General features: G+C 38.1%; 1 protein-coding gene across 1 annotated transcript; it reads left to right on the top strand.

Annotated features, from left to right (window-relative positions):
- Window positions 1-796: 796 nt before the first annotated feature.
- On the top strand, window positions 797-25,932 carry LOC120528678 (C-type lectin domain family 4 member A-like). Its single transcript, XM_039752841.1, has 6 exons — window positions 797-895; window positions 12,265-12,369; window positions 17,748-17,972; window positions 18,309-18,460; window positions 20,792-20,919; window positions 24,258-25,932. Exons 1-6 carry the CDS (start codon window positions 802-804, stop codon window positions 24,439-24,441), a joined length of 888 nt encoding a protein of 295 aa, XP_039608775.1. The 5' UTR covers window positions 797-801; the 3' UTR covers window positions 24,442-25,932.
- Window positions 25,933-26,491: the final 559 nt, after the last annotated feature.

Here is a 26,491-nt window from a genome sequence, read left to right as displayed (position 1 = left end):
GATAGAGGTGGGTCAGCTGAGCTCCTTGTATTTGCGAAGTAGTGCTTTGATAAATTTCTAGTCATGCACTTGTTACAAGATCGCACATTCAATTTGATGCACCAGTTGTGTCTAACTGTCCAAATTGGAGATGAGTTCCTAAAATATAAATATATGATATTTATGCATCCTCCTTCTACAACATACTCTCATGTTATTCCTCCTCTGAGTGTCTTAAAATCGTGTGGCTTTATAGAGCGTGCAAAGTGAAAAACATCTTGTTTAAGTTTGTGCTTGACAGTTTCATCAGTGATATTACAGTTGCTCGCTTGATTCTTTCATACTATTATGTTATTTTTCCCCACAGTCGTGGGGCACCTGATTGGTTTTATTTATCCCTTCTTATTGTTTCAAACTCAGCCTTTAAATTAGACAAACTAGACAATGAAAAAAAGGAAGAAGACTTATGACAGAAGAGCAGCAGTTGTCAAATCTAAAGCAGAGTTTTGTTAATGTTCTAATTTCCACTTTTTGGAAAAACAATGGAAACCATTAAATAAAAATCAAGCAGTCTATTGATGATGCCTCTTCACAATAAATAGACTATTATTATGACACAGTCATATAAACAATCTGTACTGCTGCCAGATAAGACACTGCAGGGTATCACCTCGGTTTGCCTTCAACCACCCTATACCACCCTGATGTCAGTCTTTTTGGTCACACCAGTAAAGGCCAGTAGAGAAACAGAGAGAGAGAGAAAGAGAAAGCTATTACTTCCTCTTTGGTTCATCTACTTAGCAGACAGAAGCAGACATGGAGATGGACACCATGTATGCCTCACTGGACAAACCTACTGAAGACTATTATAACAGAGCAGCGCCAACAAAGGTCAGGAAAGCAGGATACCAAGAGGGTAAGTGCTGAGGATTTTTGTTATAGTATTACTGAAATATTTTTTAAGAACATAAAAGAAATGTTTAGGTTTTATTAACACGGTCACTCAACGCAGCAGTTTAAGGTGAAGGTCAGATTTAAATCTCCTTATAATGTCATATTCAGCTCTCTAATTGCACATCATGTCTGCCTCTTTATCAGGGCATGTGAAGCTAAGCTGACCAGTTGCTGACTACATTCTCTTGTATGATTAACAAGACTTTATGATATTCCAGTCTTGATCCCTGACTGTGAGGATGCTTTTTTTCTGATGTTTGTATTGTTACGTTATTGCATAGATGGCCTCTGAAATAAGACAAATGTCTTTGTTTTGATAAACTTTCCATTTTAAACTCATCCATTTACAAATCCACATTGCATGTCTAGTTCATTTTTACAAGTCCAGCTAAAACTTTAAGAGGATGTGAACTAAGATGACTCAAGTGTCCACTTCCTAAATCTGCTGCAAGAGATGTCTGCCTCTCACGCAAATAATCATAATGTAAAGAATATTTTTTTTCTCTTGTAAAGATTAACATTCATTTGCTGCACTGAATGTAAAGGGATTCTTAATTATTTCAAAGTGCTTCCATTTTCTCCCTGGCATATGTGATTGCAAATATTAGGACCAAAGCTCAGCTCAGTTTATATACTGTAGTGCTCCTTGGTAGAGACAGACTCAAAAGTGCCTACACAGATCACAGCATATACAGCATTATGGAAATATAAAAAAGAGAAAAGCGTAATAAAGAACAACAGACATCTATTTAAAATCAGATGGAAAACTGTGCATATCATCAAGATCACCCTTACTAAAATGAAATAAGTTGCAATATACACAAAAATATGAGGACATATTTTTCGATATAATGAAACATATCAGTAGTTCAAATATATATGAAATATAAGGATAAACAAATTTTCCTTAATATATTGTAATAAGGGTGGCATGGTGGCGCAGTGGTGGCAATAGTTTCTGGGGAGGGTTAGCTACTGTCGGCAGCTTGCTCCAGAATTTGCTCTATTGACTCAGCCACTTTACTATCTGTGTAAACCATCTGCACCTGAACCTCTTGACTGGAGTCAAGTGGTTGAGGATTCCTTTTCACTGTTAAAACAGCATTTAACTGACATGCCATCATTACACTAAGCAGTTTATCTTGTTTGTTCACGAGACTCAAAGTTTTTCATAATCAGTATTAACTCAGAAACACGGCACTCACCATTGGTCATTAGCATATTTTTTGAAAAGGTTCGATCCTATTGCAGCTGCTTTCCCTCCCAGTCTAAGAGCAGTGGCAATAACAACAACATTTATTTATATAGCACATTTTCATACAAATAAATGTAGCTCAAAGTGCTTTACATAATGAAGAATAGAAAAATAAAAGACACAGTAAGAAAATAAAATAAGCCAACATTAATTATCATAGAATAAGAGTAAGGTCCGATGGCCGGGGTGGACAGAAAAAAAAAAAAAACTCCAGACGGCTGGAGAAAAAAATAAAATCTGTAGGGATTCCAGACCATGAGACCGCCCAGTCCCCTCTGGGCAATCTACCTAACATAAATGAAACAGTCCTCATTGTATTTAGGGTTCTCACAGAACGACTTGATGATGATGGTCACGTAGACTTCTGGATTTTATTCCATCAATGTTGGAGCATCATGATGCTTTGAGTAGGTGGTGGTGGCGCAGGCCGCCACCACAAAGAAACCGGAAAAAGAAACAGAAAAGAGAGCAGGGGTCAGTACGGATTTTAGAGCTACCATGAATAGTTATTATGATGAATTGAACATACAGATTATCAGGATTAAGTTAAAGTGAAGTTATGAGAAGGCCATGTTAAAGTAATGTGTTGTCAGCAGTGTTTTAAAGTGCTCCACTGTATCAGCCTGGTGAATTCCTATTGGCAGGCTATTCCAGATTTTAGGTGCATAGCAGCAGAAGGCCGCCTCACCACTTCTTTTAAGTTTAGCTTTTGGAATTCTAAGGAGACACTCATTTGAGGATCTGAGGTTACGATTTGGAATATAAGGTGTCAGACATTCCGATATATAAGATGGGGTGAGATTATTTAAGGCTTTGTAAACCATAAGCAGAATTTTAAAGTCAATCCTGAATGACACAGGCAACCAGTGTAGTGACATCAAAACTGGAGAAATGTGTTCGGATTTTCTTTTCCTAGTTAGGATTCTAGCAGCTGCATTCTGCACTCGTTGCAAATGATTTATGTCTTTTTTGGGTAGTCCTGAGAGGAGTGCGTTACCGTAATCAAGGCGACTGAAAACAAACGTGTGAACTAATTTCTCAGCATCTTTCAGTGATATAAGCAGTCTAACTTTTGTCTTAAGTAAAAAAATGCTGTCCTAGTGATCTGATGAATATGAGATTTAAAATGCAGATTACAGTCAACAGTTACCCCAAAGTTTTTTACTTCCGTCTTAACTTTTAATCCTAATGCATCAAGTTTATTTCTGATAACCTCATTTAATCCATTATTGCCAATCACTAAAATTTCAGTTTTCTCTTTATTTAGTTTGAGAAAATTACTATTCATCCATTCAGAAATACCAGTAAGACATTGTGTTAGTGAATCGAGAGAGTCGGAGTCATCAGCTGCTATTGATAAGTACATCTGTGTGTCATCAGCATAGCTGTGGTAGCTCACGTTGTAACCTGAGATAATCTGACCTAACGGAAGCATATACTGTAGATTGAGAAGAGCAGCGGACCCAGGATGGAGCCTTGTGGAATACCATATAGAATATCAGAGGCTGTGTCTGCAGTCTTGCCGTTGGCAATAACTGTGTTGTTTATGTACTGCATTCAGTATCTACACTGCTCAACAAATCAGCAATGTAGCGTTTCACTATGGCCCGGCTAACTAATACGAATTACTGAACACACCATACATCCATATTCAAAGGTGTATTCTATTAAATCCGGCAACCCTGTTACCAACTGCTGAGGACCCCCGCTTTGTGCACATTGAAATGGATTTTGCTGAATTGCCTAAACATATGGGTCGGGGGTATTTTCTTGTGATTGTAGATATGTTCACTAGGTGTGCAGAGGCTATACCTTGTAAAAAGGTGGATTCTGTTTCTGTTGCAAAGTTTTTATTGAAAGAACGAATTCCAACGTTTGGGGTCCTAAGAATGATTTCATTGATGGGACTCATTTTCTGAACCATGTGATAAAAAGACATTTGCAAGGGATTACAACTCAGACATCATTTGAATTGTTCCTACCACAGGAACACAGGAGTCGACAGCAATGGATGAATGTAAACAGGACAACACAAGACTAGTCGATTACTCTTCTCTTAGCGACTAAATATCTCAGATAAAAACCTTTATCAATTAGACAGACATTCACTGAACTAGAGAGCCTTCAAACACTTCTCAAACACACCAAGGTAATCAGCGGTTTGGATGAAATTAGGACGTTTCTTCCACTATCTAGGGGCTAAACATGAAAAGAGTTTAGAATGAAAAATTGACAACATGCAGAGGTGGTGTCGCCAGACACCATTCACTAGCACACTTGACTGCATAGGACCTCATTAAGTGTCTTCATATACCAAAATGACTATTTAGTGGACAGGTATCAAGGATTTCAATGAATCCAATTTGTGCTGCTATTGGGAGCCAATGTACTGCAGATTTAGAAACTTCTTAAAAGAAAATATAATATGGAATTGCCAATGTAAAGAAATGAATATCTAGGAGATTTCAAATATTGTGGGCAGCATGGTGTTGCAGTGGTACAGCTGCTGCCTTGTAGTAAGGAGACCTGGGTTCGCTTCCTGGGTCCTCCCTGCGTGGAGTTTGCATGTTCTCCCCATGTCTGGGGGGCTGTCAAAAGGCAGGGCCTGTTAAAGCCCATTGCGGCACTTCCTGTGTGATTTTGGGCTATACAAAAATAAACTGTATTGTATTGTATTGTATTGTCTGCGTGGGTTTCCTCTGGGTGCTCCAATTTCCTCCCACAGTCCAAAGATATTAGAACATTAGAACACTCTAGACGTGAACAGGCCATTCAGAACAACAAAGCTCGCCAGTTCTATCCACTTATTTCTTCCAAGAAAACATCTAGTCGAGTTTTGAAAGTCCCTAACGTCTTACTGTCTACCACACTACTTGGTAGCTTATTCCAAGTGTCTATCATTCCTTGTGTAAAGATACAGGTTAGGTGTATTGGCAATTCTAAATTGTGTGTGTGTGTGTGTGACCTGCGATGGGCTGGCGCCCTGCCTGGGGATTTCTTCCTGCTTTGTGCCCTATGCTATCTGGGATGTGTTAGAATATAGAGGATTGGATAATGGATGGATGGATTTTAATTATTGTATATGATTACAGCATATTGTTGCTACTAAAAGTATTACTATGATCTTTTTTCTTTGCAAGCATCACCAAGTATTTAAATCATTCACTTACTTTTACAACTAAAAGACCTTCAAGAAAGATGCGGCTGTGGTGTAGTGGTAACATCAAGTGCTTTGTATTTCAGGGGCTGTGTTTTGATCCCAACATAATGTGTGAAAGTTGGCTTGAAAAATTAACTTTTCTTTCTTAAAAGGATAGTAAGCAAGTAAGCATTTTAAAAGTAAAATAGTAAAAATCATGCAGCCTTTGTTTATTTTTTTAATTTTTGCTCTCTTTTTGAAATTAAAGTCTTTCTCTCCAGTCTGACCAACTTCCTGCACCACTGATACCTGGCATCAGCACAATCGGATATAACACTTCATTGCATTAAAGACCAGTAGTAAAACACTTGTGATCAGATCACTCTAACCACATTCAGAGGTTGTCAGAAATAGGGAGAGTCACTTCTTCTTTTTAATGCATGCACTGTACAAAATGTTGTCATGCCAGCTAGGGATGTGCAGGTGCACCTACTTGCTCCCAGTACCACAAGCGGCAGATGCTTAGAAGGGGTCAGGTTAAAAGTTCAACTCTTGCCATATGACGAAGGTATGATGTTAAATGTGTATGGTCTTCTTCCTTTTTAACTTATTCATTGCTAGTGACTTGGTTTATTTATTCCATTCACTAGTGATTTTATTCTTTACTTTTTCAGCACCATACAATTTAAATACTGTCACTGACTGTTCCAGGTAGGCCTCATTTTGTGCTAAAAGCCTCATGTCTGCTTTGCTCCAAATTATGTTCATCAGTAATCTCAAAGTCAAATTCACAAAGCAAGTTCAGGCTATTAGAAAAACTCTTATTAACATGTACATGGAGCGACCCAGGGCCACAAAAGTGACAAATGAACTGAATTACAGCTGTTGATTACATTTCTTAAATCCAATTGTTAATTACAGAAGTACAGGATTAGTTTTATTTACATGTCCTTGGAAGATACTTTTAATCAACAGGATTCTGCTACCTTAGATTATACTTATTCTCTTACCAATACTTGTCCTTGTGCTAAAGTAGCAGCACGACTGAATCACAGATCAAAAGGCTTTAATTAAAATAAGAATGCTAAAGGCAAAAGCCCTCAGATACCAGAAACAGAACTCCTTCAGTATAATCAATACAGCATGTAATCACATAGTGAAAATCATATTTAAAGGTAAAAATCAACTCTAACAATCCCCCCCATTTTGTTCTTCTAGAACAACAACAATCAATAAGCAGTTGATTCAGGTACATTTATATTAGCAATAAGCAGTTCAAGTGATAAGGCAACAAGTCTGGAGGGGAAGCAGAAGAGTCTTCCATAATGTTGTTGCATGGTACATGTAAAAATACAGAAGCACAAAAGAATAGCAATGACAAAAGTTATTAAAGCAACAAATGAGGCTTTTCACCAAGCCAGGCAAAAAGAAAGACAATCAGGAAACCAGTCAGTAGTCGGGAGCAAAGAACTGGATCACCTGCATGGAAAATCTTATAGGGCAGGTCAGATATATTGTGAGAAGTGTCCAGAAAGCAGGTGCAACATTTCCGTCCTAAAACTTTGCTGGTGCTTCTCTCAGCTGCCAAAAGCATATCCAGAGCCATTTGAATTTGCAAAGTTATAGCAAGAGAAAGTTCTTGAAGGGCCTCAGAGGTGAGATTAACCACCAGCTCTCAGCCAGTTCATTTATTTGTGACAAGGCTGTAGGCGCAAAACTGTGAGGCAGAAAAATTGCTCAATACTACATGCCATCACTGAACAGAGTCATCTGAGGAACTGAAATGAAGGTACGTTTAACCTGTGTTAACCCAAAGTGGAACAGAACATGAACAAACAGTTAAATCAAGTAGTACATACATAGGACAAGTAACACAACTCACACCAGTGTGAAGGCAGGTGCATGTAAGCTCGTTGGCCATAGACAAAGCAGGGGTTGTTAGGTGCCTCAGGTCTGTTGGTGAGCATAGCTAGGACCTGAACCCCCCACAAGTGTAAGGATCTATGTGGGCAGTTCTGAGTTTTCCCTACAGCAGTGTAGGTGGAAGAACAAGTCCTCATAAAACAGTATTCCGGTTATACACCTTTAAAAGTGAAGAAATAGTGTGGCTTAATGAAATTGGTAAAGGTGACATTTTTTAACTGAGGGAAAACATAAGTTTTGGAGAGATCCATAATCTAATTAAGAAAAAGAAAATAGTTCAGTGTAGTTTATGCAGATTAAAATTGTCTCTCTGGTATGATATGAGAAAAGAAAATGCCAGGTGGAAATGTTACCATCCACTGTTAAATAGTCTTATTGATAAATAAACCAGCAGGATTGATTATACACTGGCTCACCATAAGTGAGAGAGAGCTCTGGTGACATTATAATGGATGGTTCCGTTAAAATTGAACAGAGTCCGCAGACCTGTGTTTTGAGGACTCTGGAAATGCTGAGCAGCTATAGCAGAGTGAAGCATTCAGCTTATACACCCACACATGGGAGAAGACATGGAGAGCGTTAATGCCATGTATTCCACGCTCATGCAAGTGGTGGAGATTTGGTTCAGATGTGGCATTAAGAACACTGAAAATGTTTCATATACACCAGGAAAATAAAGTGATCCCTATGTAACTGAAAAAGCTTATTGCAAAGATGATTTTTGTTGTGCCTTTGCTGGGTGACCATTTACACACCTAAGTATAACGCTTTGAACGAAAGGTAGTTCTTTTTGCATTATGCTACTTTATGATTTGTAATTATTGATTAATTATATAAAGTGCTCTACAAAATGTTTAGGACAAAGACATTTTTTCTTGATTTACCCCTCTGCTCCACACTTTAAACTTATAAGCCAGCAATTCAGACATGAAGTGCATATTGCATACATTTCGATCACACTATGTAGAAATAACAAACACTTTTTATACATAGTTCCCCCAATTCGGGGCACCATAATGTTTGGTACGATTGGTGTCACAGTTGTTTGTCTTTCAGCGCTTCATTAGTGCAGTCATAAGATAGTTTGGCCTGCTTCTACACTTTGGAGTCTGTAGTTACCTTTGCTCAACATGAGGACAAGAGTTGTGCCAATGAAAGTCAAAGAAGCCATTATGAGGCTGAAAAACATGAATAAAACTATTGCTGACATTAGTAAAAGCTTAGGATGTCTGTCTGGAATATCATTAAGAAGAAAGAACACACTAGTGAGCTCAGTAATCGTAAAGTGACTGGTCGGTCAAGGAGGACCACCACTGCTAATGACAGAAGAATCCTCACTATGGTAAAGAAAAAGCCCCAAATGCCTGTCTGACAGATCAGAAACAGTCTTCAGGAGGTAGAGATGTGTAGATGTGTTTGAGATGACTATCTGCAGAAGACTTCATGAACAGAAATACAGAGCCACAAAACAAAAAAAAAAATTTAAAAGAGCATGGAAAAAGGTGTTGTGTACAGACAAGACAAAGATGAACCTGTATCAAAGTATGGTGAGAAAAACGAATGGTCCAACAGCCAAAGCATACCAAATATTGCAAATACTTAGAACTGGTCCAGTCAGTGGATTCAACCCTATGGAGTCCATGTGCGATATACATTGCCGTATTATGATTGACCTTCCCTTATGCAATTAGCTTTTTGCTTTAAGGGAGCTTGTAATTGTGATTCATTATCTCTTTCATACTTAAATATGAGTACAAATAATGACATTTGACATATTGCTGTTAAGCAATTATCACACTCAGTATTCTCTATGTTTGTATGGAAAGGACTTGAACCCTTGTCTGCTCTAGGGGGACTTTAACCCCCATATTTGACTTCTGCATACTTGTACTCTGGGACTTTAACCCCAAGAGAAAAAGGGCGCAATCCAAAACTGGGGACCTGAATTTGAGTTCAGGAGCGACTTGAGGCCTACCTTTCTCCATTTGTGTTTCCTATTACTGCTGGCTTTCCATTATACGAGTTAATCTTAAATACTAAAGTGCATGATGGCCCCCAAAAGCCATCCTTCAGCTTATGTCAACCTGGAATTTCCCGCAAGGGTGAAGGCCTCCAAATGTTATCATTCTATTTTACCTTCTTCATATCCTCCTTATCCATTTTTCAGTACTTTGAAGCCTTGTGTCAGACTATGATTCCTCAGGTGTCAAAGCAGCCACAGACTTTAACCATGTCAGAGACTTTAACTACTGTTCCTCTTCCTGGGACTTGGGCAGGCACCTTCGCCCCCATTATGAGCCAGCTCAATTTTTTTCAATTTAACGTCATATTTACTTAATATAGGGAGAGGGCCCTGTTAGCCTCTTGTCTTCTGTATCTGTGGGATTTGGATAAACACAAGACAGTTCTCCCCAATACCTTTCTTTTCTACCCGAGATGACACCATCAACTTTTTTAACTCATCTGTATGTCATGCTTTACACTTTCTCTGTTTTTCTACCCTCTGCCCTGCAATACTTTCTCATTTTCCTTCTGTTCTATTATAGGCAGCAGGAATTCTAAGTGATCCAGATCAAATACTCTTAACATATATCCCAGTGGGGAGTTCAGTACTAGGGCTGCACGGTGGCGCAGTGGTAGCACTGCTGCCTCATAGTTAGGACCCCTGGGTTCACATCCCGGGTCCTCCCTGTGTGGAGTTTGTATGTTCTCCCTGTGTCTGTGTGGGTTTCCTCTGGGTGCTCAAGTTTCCTCTCATAGTCCAAGGACATGCAGGTTAGGTGCATTGGTGATCCTAAATTGTCCCTAGTGTGGGCTAGGTGTATGTGAGTGCGCCCTGCCTGAAGTTTGTTTCCTGCCTTGCGCCCTGTGTTGGCTGGGATTGGCTCCAGCAGATTCCCATGACCTTGTAGTTAGGATATAGTGGGTTGGATGGATGGATTCAGTACTATAGCTGAAGGAGATGGGCACTTGCCCATCCTGGAAGGGCTCTTACAGGTCATTCAGCATTTGATCTCAGCCTTCCCAGTCACCACATTAAATTGACAGAAAACACTGCCTGACCTTATCATGGGTCATGGGTGAGTGGGTGCGGCTTGCGGCTTATCAAGTAAAATTCACAAAACCAGTTTAGGATGTGAAAAATACTTCAATTGACACTGAGCCATCCTGTACCATGAAAAATATGACTGAATTACAGCTATTAATTATGTAATTAGTTTAAATTCTTATTTCCTTGAAATTTAGTGTTAAACAAACCCTCGGAATGAGGATTATACTTGTTTTTTCATTAATACTTGTCTTTGTGGCAAAGTAGCAGCGGGACTGGGTCACAGATCAAAAAGCTTTATTTAAAATGCTTCCTAAGAGTGCTAATGGCAATAGCTAACAATTAACAGAAAAAGAAGTCATTCAGTATAATTAATATATAATCACAGTGAAAATCATATGTATCAGTAAAGCTCAACACTAAGGGCTAACACCTTATGATAACACATGGACATGCCACCCCACCTATATCTGACCACATCGCGTCCCACGTTCCTCCCTGAGGACTGGCTTGCTCTTCTTTTAACTTGGGCATAGCACCATCATTATGTCTGCCTAATTGGTTTACAAATGATGTCTTGGTTTATGCATTATGTTCATTTTAACGTGACACTCTCTCTTTAAAATATGACAGTGAACTTCACAGAAGGACAGTCCAAAAATGCTACTTTACAAAAATCATTCAGTTTTGTATTCACCCAGCTTGGTGGACATACTGTGTTCTGTTTGTGATTAAGTGAATTCTTAAATTAAATCTCATCAACATAGAAGCAAAAACAAAGTAATAATAATAATAATAATAATAATAATAATAATAATAATAATAATAATAGTAAGTTTATTGATACACAGTTGAACTTGGCTAAAATAACTTTAAAAAAACTGAACAAAATGTGTCAGTCATAGATTCTCTCCATTTAGCATTAAAATGTTGGTAACAGTGTTACCTAATTGGTCATTAGAGGTGGTTGTGATGTGTCCTGACATTATACCCAGATCAGTTTTTTATATGGATGTTGAATCTTTTAAACTTCATTCTTAAGTCATTTTCAGAAGGTGACAATGAACTACTTGTGTGATATTGCTGAAACTAACGAGAAAAATTTTGTTGCAATTATCACTACTGGAAGAAGAAATGCGAATGCAATTTGATACTGTATGTCTTTTGTATGAATTTGTAAAACGCCTCTGACTTTCATTGTTTGCTTCACTAAGACACATTTGTACTTTGAAAATTTCTATTCTTTATTTAAGATACTAATTTTCCGTAACATTTTCTAGTCTGAATGCATTCATCACATCCTAGATGCATAATGGATGCAGCTATTCATGTTTTTCAGCTTATCCAGGCTTTGACTTTTACATACTTTGCTTTCTTTACTGTGTCATCAATGGGCGCTAAGGCCAATTATAAGAACTGCAGCCTTCGCTGACATATATTGAGATCTTGCTTTTTTTTTTTTTTTAATATTGTGAATATAGGTTGCATTGTGGTGCACTGGCTAACTCTGCACCTTCTTAGTTTTAGTGACCTTGATTTTTTTTTTCTTTGAGTTGTCGTTGGGTATCAACCGTCTATCACCCAAAGATGAGTATATTCTTTTAACTGTATCTACTAACTTATCTGGTATGAATAAGTTTCTGCAAAAATATCAATGTTCATCCCATCCAGGTCTGGTCCCTTCTTACTATTCAGCATTTACAAGACTCCAACTCACCTTATGCCTATATTGAAATAAACAGGTTGAAGAGATGGATAAACTGTCATCAATGACTGCTTTCTACAATATGGTTATTCGCAGAAGGACAATCAGGAGAGTAATACTTGCAATAGTGTAAATGTTTTTTAACTTTCTGTAGACATCAGCCGGTAACACTGTTGGGGTTGAATCTGACTTGACTAATAACATTTTAGCAGGTGGGTGTTGTTTAACTGCTACATACTTTCTATTTTTTCTCCCAACAGCACCAGTGCTTTCTGCTAATGTGAATAAGACAGCCAGCTGGTTCAAAGCACTGCTCTTCTTATGTTTTTTGCTGGTACCTGCACTTGTTGGTCTTGCTGTGTATCGTAAGTATTGCTGCAACTGTGAGGTGTGTGGTGTGTATCTGTGGTGTTTTCTTGTTTGCTGCAAGAATCACAAACTTAGAAGATGGCCTTATTTTCAGCCTCATGCTAAATGTCTTCCTTTTTTATTCTACAACTCTTCTTCCCTAGGAGCTTCTAGGAAATGTACAGTAGTTCATGTAACATCACACCATATTTTGCTTAACTGTATAGAGGAAGTATTTATATGGGTGACACATGAATATGGGGAGTTTTGTCAGAGAAGAAGAAAGAATTTTTGTAATTGATATTGACCTTTATTGAATACTCACTGTCTCCCGCGGCTTCACCAACGTAGCAATGATACAGGATAAACTTTAAAAATCAATAAAAAAAAAAAATGGAATTCTGGCAAAGCAGAAGGTAGGTATGCTCCAACGTCAAACGTTTGTACTGTATCTTATCGTGTTCAGCTCTGACAGGAGAGCATCCCCCGAATTGGGAGAAAAGCATGATATCTCTGGCAATCAGCAGGTTCCCTGTAAAACACAAGTAGCTCTGATCTCTCCCTCAAAAACATCAAATGTGACTCCTTAACAATCTCTAGATGATAATGTCAGTTAAACAAACAGGTATTGCTAGCTAAGCAGAGGCAAGGTACGCTCCAAAACGTGGTGAGAGGTAGACCGATATGAATGGAGGGGGCGTGTGAGTGAGGAGGGGCATACCGACATGCCCCCCACACCCCCACCACACTTGGCCTGCAGCAACTCTCTCGGATTTGCACAAATAAATTGTTACCGCTAGCGAACAATGATACTTAGAGCAAAATCAGCCGGAATGTTGAAGCAAATTATACAAAAAAACCCAATCTAAATCCGTTAAGTAGTTCTTTCGTGAAAAGCGGACAGACAGACATTGGATTTTATATATATGTGTAGATATAAGAAATATGCTTTCACCTCTACAGTCCAATAGACCCATCCCACATGTTTCATCAGATGTTCTTTGTGCAAATTGCTCTGAATTGTAGAATGATGTACAGATACACCATCTGCAGATCTTTGGAGGTGATCTGTGGGTTGTCTGTAACCATTCTCACAATCTTGCACATATGCCACTCCTGTATTTTTCTTGGCCTGTCAGACCTGCTGGGTTTAACAGCAACTGTGCCTGTGGCCTTCCATTTCCTGATTCCATTCCTTACAGTTGAAACTGACAGTTTAAACCTCTGAGATAGCTTTTTGTAGCCTTCCCCTAAACTCTTTTGAGAGTTGCTTTGAGTATCCCATGCTGTCTGTCACTCTTCAGAAGAGAGTCAAAGGGAAGCACAGCTTGCAATTGACCACCTTAAATACGTTTTATCATGATTGGACACACCTGTCTATGAAGTTCAAGGCTTAATGAGCTAATCCAACCAATTGGGTGTTGCAAGTAATCAGTATTGAGTAGTTACATGCATTCAAATCAGCAAAATTACAAGGGTACCCAAATTTTTGCACAGACAGTTTTTCACATTTATATTAATTTCTTACAACTAAATATTACTTCACTAAAAATATTTGTTCAGAAAACACCCTAGTACCCAGATGTTCCTAGGAAATAAAAGACATACCTCTGATATATTTTTTTGTTGAAAGTAGAGTAAATTATTATGCAGGCTGAGAGAGGGGTTCCCAAACTTTTTCATATGGCTGTATATTTATATAAAATAATTAGTGGTATAAATTATTAAATTCTTAGTTTATAGTTCCTTTCCCAGCAGTGACAATTACTGGACATTTTACAAACTAATCAGGTGTTTTGGCTCACAGTACAAGTGGATGTTCAGAACACTTATAGAGAACAACTATTCAAATTCCAGAAGGCCTGGAATAGGTAGGATGGTCAGTTGGTTGAAATTAGCAGAACTGTGACTCTGGATTTTGTAAATGACCATGGACATCTAGGTGGTTTATTTTCTTCAGAACTGATCTCAATTGTTAAATGGTCATGTCTTTGGTTCCATGAATAAGATAAGAATTGGTAGATTAAAAAATTGCATAAAGATGGAATATGAGAAAATGGAGAGATATCATTGTCATAATTCAAGCCGAGGTCAAGATAGGAAACCAAAATACGCCAAAATTACAAAGCCCAATTCCAAAACCGAAACAGAATTTCCTAAATACTGGGACATCTTTTGCCTTAAGAACAGAAAGCTCTATTGCATATTGTGTTTTGAATTTATACACAAATCTGGATACTCTCAACTGCATGTCAACATCCTTTATACAAGCAGGAAGATGACATTCAAATCCTCACTTAAAGGAGTAATGTGTTAGCACGAGCCAAAATTACTAACAACAGAAACCCTGGAAATGATGGTGCCCAAGTAAACCAAATCATATTGTGAAAAAATTACAAATTTTAAGAAAACAAAACAAAATCAAAATATAACAATAGAAATTAATTCAGCATGGATTAGAATAAAAACAAAATCAATAAAAAAGGGAATAATTACAAGGGTGTTGTTACATAACATAAAAAATCCAGAAAGCATAATAGTATGTGCTTGGTGGAATTTCTGTCAATATTACTTTGTTTGCTTTGTATGTGTTACGGAAGATAGAAGATGTTCTTGATATGTCAAAAAGAAAGGAAAACAAGTAACGTTCTGCCCAAATTGACCTTCCAAGTCAGTATTTGCCCCATCTAATGGTGGATTGGTTTGAATATTTACCCACCAAAATAACACCCAGTTCTCTCCTTCTCTCACCTCCTTTACAACAAGGCCTCTAGCCTCTTCCTTCTATTAATCAAGTCTTTGCCAGTGCATAACATTACAAGTCAAAGCTCAGCTCTACACCAGGTAGAAGAGAATTATAAGCAAATAGTAATTTCAGGGAATATTCCAGGAATAGTTTCTGAGGTCAGAGGTACTTGTGTGTACTCATGGGACCGTACTTTGAGATCATCCTCAAACAGTATCATGTGTTATTATAGTTTTCAAATCAGCTAATCTGTTAAATGGTCAAGTAAGCCCCATATGACCTGCCTACTCCAGTAGGTAGCACATTGCCACTGGCATTGGCATAAATGTAGCCACTGAACTGTCATTAGAACTCCTCTAGTGTCCTGAACAATTAGAAGTTGCCTGTAGTTCAGGTTTTGACCGGGTTTTCCTTTAAACTATAGACACAGATCTCCATAGAAATGTGGTTTAAATACAGTATATGAATGCTATTTGTTATGTACTTTACTATTGGTGTACAGTATTTTATTTATAAATTAAGATAAACACTCTGAGCCTACACTTGGTGAAATGTGATTTGAAAGGTCAAAATAAAAATGAAAGGCCTGGAATGTTACGGAGTTAAATGATTTAGAAAATTGTCTACAGTCACGTAAAAAAGCAAATACAAAGCATGGAAATCGTTGACTTTTTCAACATATTTGAACTGGCAAATAGTAGACCTTTGTGTAAAAAGTATGTGCAGATAACAATGAAAAACACAAGGAAATGTACTTATTTTTTCAACAAAAATAAGATGTAAATGTCTACAGGGTAAAACACAAGTCCACCCTTGGCCTCAGAAGCTGTCACTGCCCCATTTAGCACAAATTACTTCTTGTAGGCATTTTGTTTAACTGTCTGACATTCTCTGACATTGACCCAGAAAATTTTGACCACTCCTCCATGCAAAATTCCTCCAACTGCAAGATGTTTGTGGGTTTTCTTGCATGCACTTGTTGTATCAGATCTCCCCCCAGCAATTAAATGGGATTCAAATCAGTGGCTTGGACTAGGCCAGTCCATAGCCTTACATTTCTACCTTTTGAGCCATTTGCTAGCATGCTTCATATTTATTATTGTGAACCTTTGGACAGATGGCCTCATATTCTCCCAAAGCACACTTTCATATAATGATGAAATCATAGTGTAGTCAATGACTGCAAGCTGTCTAGGCCTGAGGCAGCAAAGGAACCCCAAACCGTAACATTTCAACTACTACCCTTCATAGTTGACATAAGCTTCTTCTCCTGAAATGCTGTCTTTGGATTGCACCAAACATATTTACTGTTACTGTGGATAGACAACTTTATCTTTGATTCATCTGTCCAGCTCAAAGACGTGGTCTTTGCCTCAGTGTTTAATGCCAAACTGTAGTCGTGCTCTAATGTTCATTTTGGACAGCAAAGGCTTTCTTGGCGCAGAGGTCAAATTTCTGTAATCTCTCACTGATTGTAGATACATGCACTTTGACACAAAACATCTGCAAGAATTTTATGGGGTTCTTGAAGATTTTCTTTCAGTATCAAATCGTCAAATCTTTGGCTGAATTTTCTGGAACAGCCCATCCTGGACAATTTAACAGTCTACTTGTAGGTGATTTTCCTTATAGTGGAATGACTGATTTCAAATAATTTGACAATCATTTTAAATCTCTTGCCAGACTCGTGGGCATGCACAGTCTTCTTTCTGAGGGCCTTAGAGAGCTCTTTTGATCTTGTCATTAAGGCACTGCGCATGTTGATATTAATGAATCAGCAGATCCTGTCCTGTTGAAGAAAGAGCTTTCTTCATTTTTAAAGAAGTCATTCATGGAGATCAGATAAGAATGCAGAGCCATTCTTTATTTGCACATATATACGCACAAATGGCTCAGTCAATGGAGTGAGCAATTAATCAAACAATTTATTCCCTTTTACATTTTTCTATTACCATTACCTTATCTAACACATCATGTCATCTGACTCTTAATATGCAGAATTATGTCATCATAACTAATCAATTACAGCCACAAGTAACTTTGTATACATGTCGATTTTTCCATTATTCTGAACATCGCTTCATTATTAAGAGTGTCTTATGGCTTTTCCCATTGATCTTATCACAGCTTCACATTAGGGGTGTTTGGGCTTTCTCACTAGATACCCTCACTATTTAAGTGGATGTTCATTACTCATTTACTTCATTTCAACCTTAGTAATTACTTTAGTGGCTCCTCTAAGATGGGTCAGACCTCAACATGCTCCAGCTTTAAGCCACATTTAGTTAGCCCTTTAGTTACCTTCAATCTGTTTCCTTATGTTTTAAAAATTAATTGTTACAACACCATTTAAGTATATACTTACAACAGATTGTAAAAGATTATATATTAACGAAAGATTCCATAACTGGAGATATCTAGTGCTTAAATATGGTGATACATGGAGAGGTGCACTTACTTTTCCCTTGTGAAAAATCCACATCACCTTTACCTGTAGGCACTGTTTGCATGAAGATCTACTGTTTGGCTGTACAAATACAAATTACAATTTCCATGGATCATACACCTAAACCCTTCTTTTAACATAACACAAAGCACTACAATTAAATTAAGACAGATTTTAATATTTCCATTTGTGCTTTTCCACAGATTTCACACACTGTAATAATATGGGTAATGCAGACAACCTCAAGAGAAATAATGTGCTAAGTCAAAGTATGATGTGTCAGAAATGTACAAATTACACTGCCCTGTGGAGAAAGTATGAAGAGCTGAATAAGAATTACAGTAGTCTTCAGATGCAGTATGATCAGCTCAATGATAGAGTAATGACACTGGATAAAGTCTGTCCTTTAAGAGACATCTCAAAGCATGGTAAGTAATATCCATGGAAATCCTGATTCTTTTACAAATATCTAATGTGTCTTGCTTCTCTTTGGAGAGGCTTTCACTCTAAGGACAATGTGAAAAATATCTGGCCAGCTTCAGTCTGACAGGGCTACAGGTGTCACTGTGTTTTTCCATTACAATAATTCATATTTCCAAGGTACCTTTTACACTTTTAGGTTAAAAACACAGATTGGCTCATCTGTCTCATTCTTTTGATGCTCTCTAAATTTCCATGTCAAGACGTGTGCAAAAAGTAAATCTGACCCTATGCTCGGGTGTCATCTTTACTTCCTCACATTTCTTTTCTTTTGTCTTTCACAGGTCAGACTTGTTCTTTGTGTCCAAAAAGCTGGTTACTCTTCACCTGCAAGTGTTATTTTTTCTCCACTGATCAATTCAATTGGAATGACAGTCAAGAGAACTGCATCTCAAAGGGGGGACACCTGGTTATTATACAGAGCAAGGAGGAGCAGGTACTGTCTTCATCATGGTGGTAGGCTAATGAAAAACTAAGGAGAATTAAAAAGGGGACAATATAAGACTAGGGTAAGGAGGAGGAGCAGAGAAGAAGGTAAATTAGATGTGCAGGATGTCACATAGTAAATAAACATTTCATTGCACTACAAAGTTTTTGCTTCTTGAACACTGTTCGGTGTTTCTTATAGAATTTTGGGCACTGATCACGAATATCACATCAAAATTTACCCATCATGTTTCAGGGAAATCTTCAATTTTGTCATGATTTTTTCTTATATTTGTATCCAAACATTTTTGTTCCCGTAAGTGACTTATCAACAACGGTTTGTGCAGCCTTGGCATGTCCAGGCATGAAATCAGGCCAGGTTGGAAGCTGTTCTGTGGAAGTTGACATCCTGGGCAGGTCTGAACGAGCTTGACGCTGTCCCAGCATGCTATAAAGGTAGCTTGCATACACCGATCCTACTCATTTGGTTACTATAGAGTCAGTGTGTATGTATAGTATCAGTATAGTAAAGTATAGTATCTGCAGCAATATAACAGTAAGTAAGCTTGATATGTCTTGTCATACATTCTGCTATATCTGTGGTGAATATACACTTGCGCCTCAGAAACTTTGGATGACTGCTCTTGTGAAGAAAGCTTATCATCTGTATTTCAGCTGTAAAATTGGTGATCAAGACAAGGAATGGGCACCTCACATTTGCTGTACGACATGTGCTGTCAGTCTGAGAACCTGGCTCAGAGGCACTCGAAAGACGATGCCGTTTGCTGTTCCGATGATATGACAAGAACTGAAAGACCATGTGACAGACTGTTACTTCTGTTGGACTAATGTGTCTGGTTTCTCTGCCAAAAACAAGAAGTCAATTGAATATCCTAATCTGCCTTCAGCAATGAGACCCATGCCACATGACGACGGTCTTCCAATTCCAAAACCACCAGAGGATTGGACCTTAGACGAACCAGATGAAACTGCAATGCAGGGTACTGACAGTGACAATGACCTGGATTTTGAGAGAGAGATTTGGGTTTTTCAAAAGCAAAAGTCGAGCTGCTGGATTCGAGACGGCATGAATGGTGTTTGCTGTCACTAGGTACGGAAATTTCTGTGTTTCGAGGCCGACATCATGATATAACCAAATTTTTTGCATAAGTCGACAGTCTCTGTTTCTGTTGTGACATTGAAGGATTGTTCTCGGCCTTGGGTTATGATCACAACCCGGAAGTGGCGTCTCTTCATTAATTAGTCAATGTTAAGCCTGAAAGCTGTTCTGCTACACAATGGCAATGTTTATCCTTCAGTACCTGTTGGCTATGCAGCACACATGAAAGAAACATATGAGAATATGGAGCAGTTGCTGAAGCATGTCCAGTATAGCAGGTATAACTGGAATATCTGTAGAGATCTTTAAGTCGTTGCTCTGTTACTAGGACAAAGTACAGTTGTTTCATCTGTGAATGGGACAGCCATGTCAAAGAGTCGCACTATTCTCAACAGAACTGGTCACTCCATAAAAAGTTAGTTCAAGGACAGAAAAATGTGGCACCTGAATCAGTTGTCGACCTGACAAATATATTTTTGCCTCCTCTTCACATGACACTGGGACTCATTTCAAGAATTTCATGAAAGCTCTGAACAAGGAAGGCAAAGGTTTCCGTTATTTAAGACAGCTGTTCCCAAGAATAACTGACGCCAAGATCAAAGAGGGAATTTTTGTTGGCCCCCAGGTCAGACATGTTATGAGTGACAAGCGGTTTGAAGATCTGTTAGTTGCACCAGAAAAAATTGCTTGGAAAGCCTTCAAAAATGTTGTTGACAATTTTCTGGGCAATTACAGAGCCCCAAACTACATTCAGCTGGTAGACAAACTTCTCAAAGCATAGAATACAATGAAGTGCAACATGTCACTCAAGATTAATTTCCTCCACTCACACTTGGACTTCTTCCCCGCAAATCTCGGTGCTGTCAGTGACGAACACGGTGAAAGGTTTCACCAGGACATTGCTACGAAGGAGAAACGATACCATGCAACTGGAATCCGTCAATGCTTGCTGACTACTGTTGGACACTGCAACATGATGCACCAGAAATTGAATACAAAAGAAACTCAGGAGCAAAACACTTTTAATTTTGTTAAATTTAATAGCATATGTGAAGCATAAACGTTACTAAATACATTGTCAGTAAACATATAAATGTCTGTTTCTCAAAGTTCCTACATGATGCTGTAAAACCAAAACTATATTTGTGCATACTTAGTGAAGCAAGACCTTTCAAAAAAATTGTTCTGCAGTGCAATTTAAAGAGTCCTTCTTTTTCTTAGGATTTCTTAACATCATTGGTGAATTCTGAAGGAGGTACTGATAAATCCTACTGGATTGGACTGACGGATCAGGTGACAGAAGGTCACTTTTTATGGGTGGACAACAAACCTTTGGACAAACAAAAGCAGTAAGAAAGTTAATTAAAAATTTTAATCAACAAGTTAGAGGAAAATGGAATTTTATCAGACTGAACTCATTACTGTAGGTGGGTTTTAGGGTTACAATTTTAAGTAAATTCACTACCTCCTCTGTAGGTCCCTTGTCCATGATCCCAGGTTCCGCTTTTAGGTTTCTGGGTTGGAACTCACTCCACTTTCCCCTGACACACACCGACCAACCCTCACTCAGTGATGCAGGAATGATACTCTCCTACCTGACTCCTCTTGACTTGGCAAATTTGAGGGTATGTTGAGGTTCTTTTCTGGTCTGGCTTCCGGTTCCATTAGGAGGCCATCATCCTGCCGACTATGCCACTGTAAAATGAACAGCCTTGACACACACAAAAAGGTTTGGGGCAGCCACCCATATATTGTACCTGGCTGCAAATGGTTCTGGAAATGGCACTCATGTGCATTGAATTGAGTCCTGAAACGAACTGCCATTAAGCAGGAGAGATAGCAGCTTTAAAGGGGCCATAAAGGAAGTGATGTCATCTTGGTGCCGGAAACCGAAAGTGGCATAGTCCTTGGCGTCGGAACCGTAAGTGACACTATTAATGTGGAATCAGACCGGAATTCCCGTGTTTGGTCTGCAGAGATAACAGAATTAGGTTAAGTGTACCCTGCCACCCCATGACCTGGCGTGGAATTATTTTCACATGGTCGATTCAGCTCCCTCCTACTCACACATGTGTGACAACTTAAACTTTGGGTTAGATTTTTGCTACTATGAATATTTGGTTTTACACTGTTGTTCATTCCTTCATTTACATTTCTAATCTGCCCTGTCCTAAACTCCCAACACCTCCCATTCTCTAATTTAAATAATCCTTGACTAACCTAATCACATGACCCCCAACATATTGGTGCCCCTCTGGTTCAGATGTAACACATCATGGCAGAATTGGTCCCAACTGATCCAAAAGCTTTCCCAATTCCTAATAAAACTATACAATTCTACCCTAAACCAAGATTTGAGCCATATATTAAGCCTTCCAATCTCCTCAGTCTTACCTGGACTGGTGCGTGGCACAGGAAAAACTTTGGAGAAAACTACCTAGTCAGTTGTTCTGTGCCTCAACCTGGCACCTAACTCTTTAAATTTGCATTGCAGAATTGACAGACTATCCTCATTTAGGTAATTTGTTCCAACATGGACAATAACAACTGGATCCACCCCCACTTTGGCCACAATCTTCCAGGGGAGTGCCCACCTGTGCACCCATAAGGCAGCACACCGTGTGAGACTCTGTGGCCTGTTGGGGCTCCTCATGCCTGCCTACCACCACAGAATCTTCAGAGACACCATCCAGCTTTACAGGAACCTGAAAACAGTTTTACACTTCCAATTCTGGCGTTGATGCTCCCCAGACAGAGCGCACCCTTTGCCTTGCGCCTTGAGAATGTGACCCATTTCTCTTCACCAGTCTGGTCTGGAGTCTTCTCCCACACCACCTTCGGGGGATCTTGCTAAAGAACACTTGGGTCAGGTCAGTCCATCCCTTATCCAGTTGAGTGATCCTGAGCTTGAGGTGCTGGATTAGCTAGCATCACCTGCAGACACAGCCTTCAAGGTGGACTGACTCCTACAAGCCATTCTCCAAAAAGCTCTACATCCAATAGGACTTGCATTGCACTGGCCTCATTATTACAACTTGACTTTGGATTACTAAAACTGCTCAATCTTTTTTTTAAATGTTAACTAAAAATTTGATTAAAGAAGTGCTACAGTTATTTCACACTTTTTGGCCACCTAAGCTCCTGTAATATTCTCCCTCTCGAATGCCTGCTGTTTGAGGTTAAGTTTACTTTTCTTTATCTGTTTTACTAACTTTGCACCCCTCTTATTCTGTACTTGAAAGCTCTCCACTTACACCATTTGTATTTCTTCATATTCATGAACATCTTACACTGCCGCCCTCTTAATTGCTCTACTTTCCTCTACACAAAAAACTGTTCAGTCTAGTAAACATTTTTACACATTTCTTCCCTCTTACTAAGAAAACCAGTTTACTGAATATTTGTTGCTAGTTGTTTCCTTATTCTCTTTCTTGTTTCTACAGCCGTTTGTGACTGATCAGTGTTTTCTCACTAAATGCCTGTTTACATACTACAGAGTCTTTCTCTTAATCACTTTGAAGTCAGCGTTCTTACGTATGAATGCGTGTGCCCTCACTTTCTGCTAGCATTAATGCTTAACTGTACGAGTGTTATACGGTGCTCTATCCCAATATTCTGTACATGTCTTGACTTTTTTCCCACTAAGGAATCCATGTTACTTTTAACTTTTCATTGCCACAACACCAGTTATTTGCTTAAAGTGTTGCTGGTTTCACCTGCTACTGGTATCAGCTACTGCTAACTGCCTCACATTGTTGATGCTAGTTTTGAATACAAATAACAAGAACAAGTAAAAGTAAATAAAAGTCATTTTTCCAAACCCTTTTAAAAAACCAAAAGGGAAAAAAAAGCTTTTAAAATTCTCACACAGTTCCTTAGCAGCAACCAAAAAACAAATTTTTTAGGAGGAAAATCTGTCTTTTAATTAACTCTTACACCTCAGAACACAAACCTCTCCCACATGCAAAGGTAACATTAGCATGTCAGTACGACTTAGTGTCTAATCAGTACATCTCCATCAGTCAAGGTAGTGTACAACAGATGAGAGTGGACAATGCTTGTCAAATATAGCCATCTCACATGAAAGCGGGAAAAGCTTTATTATTAGAAAATGTTGATAATAGTATATAAATACACGGCTTTCACATCTCTCACAGCGATACCTGGGAAAGACTTGCTGTAGTGAATGGCTTGGTAGCTGAGTGTTAGAGAATGAAAATGATGATGATGATGATGATGATGATGATGATGATGGTGGTGGTGGTGGTGAAAATGGAAATCATCTGAACGAAATACAGACAAGCAATAAATGTGTGACAATACACAATTATAACAGAAATGCTTAGTCAAATAAAAATGTTCATTATGATGGGAAGGATGAATAAAGCTAAAGTCTACACTGTTCATTACTGGATGGAAATGCTGAGTATAAAGTAATCTTTCTAAAATAAACATTGGCTGTTTTGCTGAGAATGATTGAAGTCCTAAAGACCCCTGACTCCCCTTCACCTTCATAGTACTACAAGTACACATTACTTCAGAGGTTTGCTTATGTCACTAATTCAGTTTAAAACCTTAGACCTCTAAAGATTTCATCTTACATGTGGATTGCCTTTGTTAAAAGTATGTTTCATTTGGGGCTTCCAGCCTCCAGTCTGGCACTTGTTTAATTGTCCTTCTCTTGTAGGTTTTGGGCTCAAAGGGAAAGTGATGGCGGAATGGAGCCAAACAACAACATTAATTATGCATATAGTCCTAATGGAGAGAATTGTGTGGCACTGTACAAAACAAAGAGCTATAGTGGCTGGCATGATGTGGAGTGCAGAACATATAAGAAAAGGATCTGTGAAGCAGAACCGTCATCTTTTTGAAGATGTGTCTAAATTACAGATGAGACAAACTGAGTAGGCAGCTTCATTCATTACTTGGAATCAAACACGTTTTCCAGCCATTACTATATTGCCAATAACTTGACCAAAATAATTGGCCTCTGGTATCTGCTCTCTTTTGTCAATTGGGAATTCAAAAACATCTGGAACATGATATTCTAAACAGAAAGAGCCAGAGACTTTTATAGAAGTATAAATGTGACCTAAATGTTAATCATTTAAGGTATTCACGGAAAGATTGCACAAATGGAACCAAAGCACAGGAGAGAAATAATGTTAGATTTAAATTGATTAACTAAATTTGAAAACTTTTATTTTTTTTATAATTACGTGAAAATTATGGTCGAAGACTGGGTTGGGTCTAATTCCACTTTATAGTTAATCAAGATGGTTTCACATTTTACTTTAACACAACAGTAGTTATACACATGCAAATTCACCAGACTTATCAACAAATCATAATTTTATGATGGTGAAGGGCATATATTTTTTTTTATTTGGGACTATTGTGATTGTATTGTATATCCTATGTACCATTTGTTAAATATAAGAGAAGTTGAGAGTTATGCCTCTTTCAACCATTGTAAAATGGTTAAGTGTGAATTTCTAGAGCATTTTCTCCAACTTGTGATTAAGTCATTAGTAGCTTGTAAAGCCTCAAGGTAAGGGTAATACATAGCTAACTAAAATCGGGACACAACTGAATCAGTAAGGATTTTTTTGGGTTGTTTTTACTTTTTCTAATTTAGCCATACAGTATAACAACAACTAAAAACTTTACGTAGTCAAATTACAAATTGGTATTGTAAGGTAAACAAACTTTAAGTGATCAGGCATCCCACCTTGTCATTTGGTTTGTGTATGATTCAGTGACGAAGTGGCTGACTCACAGTGAGAGGAGCAGGATTCATGTCCTGAGTCTTACCTGTGTGAAGTTTACATGTTCTTCCCGTGTCTGCATGAGTTTTCTTTGAGTGCTCCTAAAACATGAAGGTGACATGGATTGGAGATGGAAAACTGGCTCAAGTATGTGTGTGGTTTGTGATTAACCAGTGATGGACTGGTGTCTTGCCAGGGATTATTCGTGTCATGTGCCCTGTGATTGCCCGGGTCCACCCTCGGTGATTCAACTCCGGATTAAGCAGACTTAGACTTTTTTTTTTTTTTTTCATTTATTCTTAGTTACTCAGACTCGTTTTTAACTCTTTTCAACAGAACACTGAGGCTCAAGTTTAAGCTTGATCTGAGGTCACAGAAAAAATGTGTGTATGTAAATGTTTAAACTTTATGACATTTATTGAGAAAAAATAATCAATGAGAGAAGTACTTAATTTGCAACTATTAAGCAAAATTTAATAAATGTTGAATTGCAGTATGTGGAATTTTAAAATACAAGACAACATGTTAGACAAAGAAACAGCTTAATTCATTTGTTCATATACTCTACTTGTTTGAAAAGCAGCCTATCACAACTATAATAAATTTCTATCAATTTACAAATGTAAGGTGTGATTGTTTTGCCACCTCAATAATTTTCCAGAAATACTTTGCTCAGGCTAATGACAGAATGTGACAGACCACCTCTATACTTTTTGAAGATTAGTATATCACTGTTAAATATGTCAGAATTATTCACAGATTTGTCTACTTTTTTAAAATCCTGTGTCCTAATACAACATGGAGAATCAAAAGAAATATATCAAAGAAAATACGTTATGTAAAAGATATTTCTCAAACCCATATTAATAAAAGCGTACATAATTGATTAGACACCTGGTGATAGCATTAATCAAGTTATCATCAAATGGAGTTGGCACAATGCATAAGAATAATCACATAATGAACCATGTACCAAATGATAAATAATGAGGGTGATAATGGTATCTGATATCCAAAATCCCACATTTATCCATGATTTATGAGCGGGTTATTCTTTGCATTTATATAGAGCTTTTCTCACTACTCAAAGCGCTCAGCAATTGCAGGTTAAGGGCCTTGCTCAAAGGCCCAACAGAGCAGAGTTCCTTTTGGC

Source organism: Polypterus senegalus, chromosome 4 (assembly GCF_016835505.1).
Source record: "Polypterus senegalus isolate Bchr_013 chromosome 4, ASM1683550v1, whole genome shotgun sequence".
Classification (NCBI taxonomy): Eukaryota; Metazoa; Chordata; class Cladistia; order Polypteriformes; family Polypteridae; genus Polypterus; species Polypterus senegalus.
The sequence above is the reverse complement of the archived record's forward strand: the minus strand, read 5'-3'. Positions and strand labels throughout refer to the sequence as shown.

What these genes read in the sequence shown, in the direction of transcription:
- LOC120528678 (XM_039752841.1), top strand. Translation starts at nt 802, where the DNA reads ATGGACACCATGTATGCCTCACTGGACAAACCTACTGAAGACTATTAT. An exon ending in TGTTGGTCTTGCTGTGTATC is followed by an intron (nt 12,370 to 17,747) that starts GTAAGTATTGCT and finishes GCTTTTCCACAG; the next exon opens with ATTTCACACACTGTAATAAT. An exon ending in AAGAGACATCTCAAAGCATG is followed by an intron (nt 17,973 to 18,308) that starts GTAAGTAATATC and finishes TGTCTTTCACAG; the next exon opens with GTCAGACTTGTTCTTTGTGT.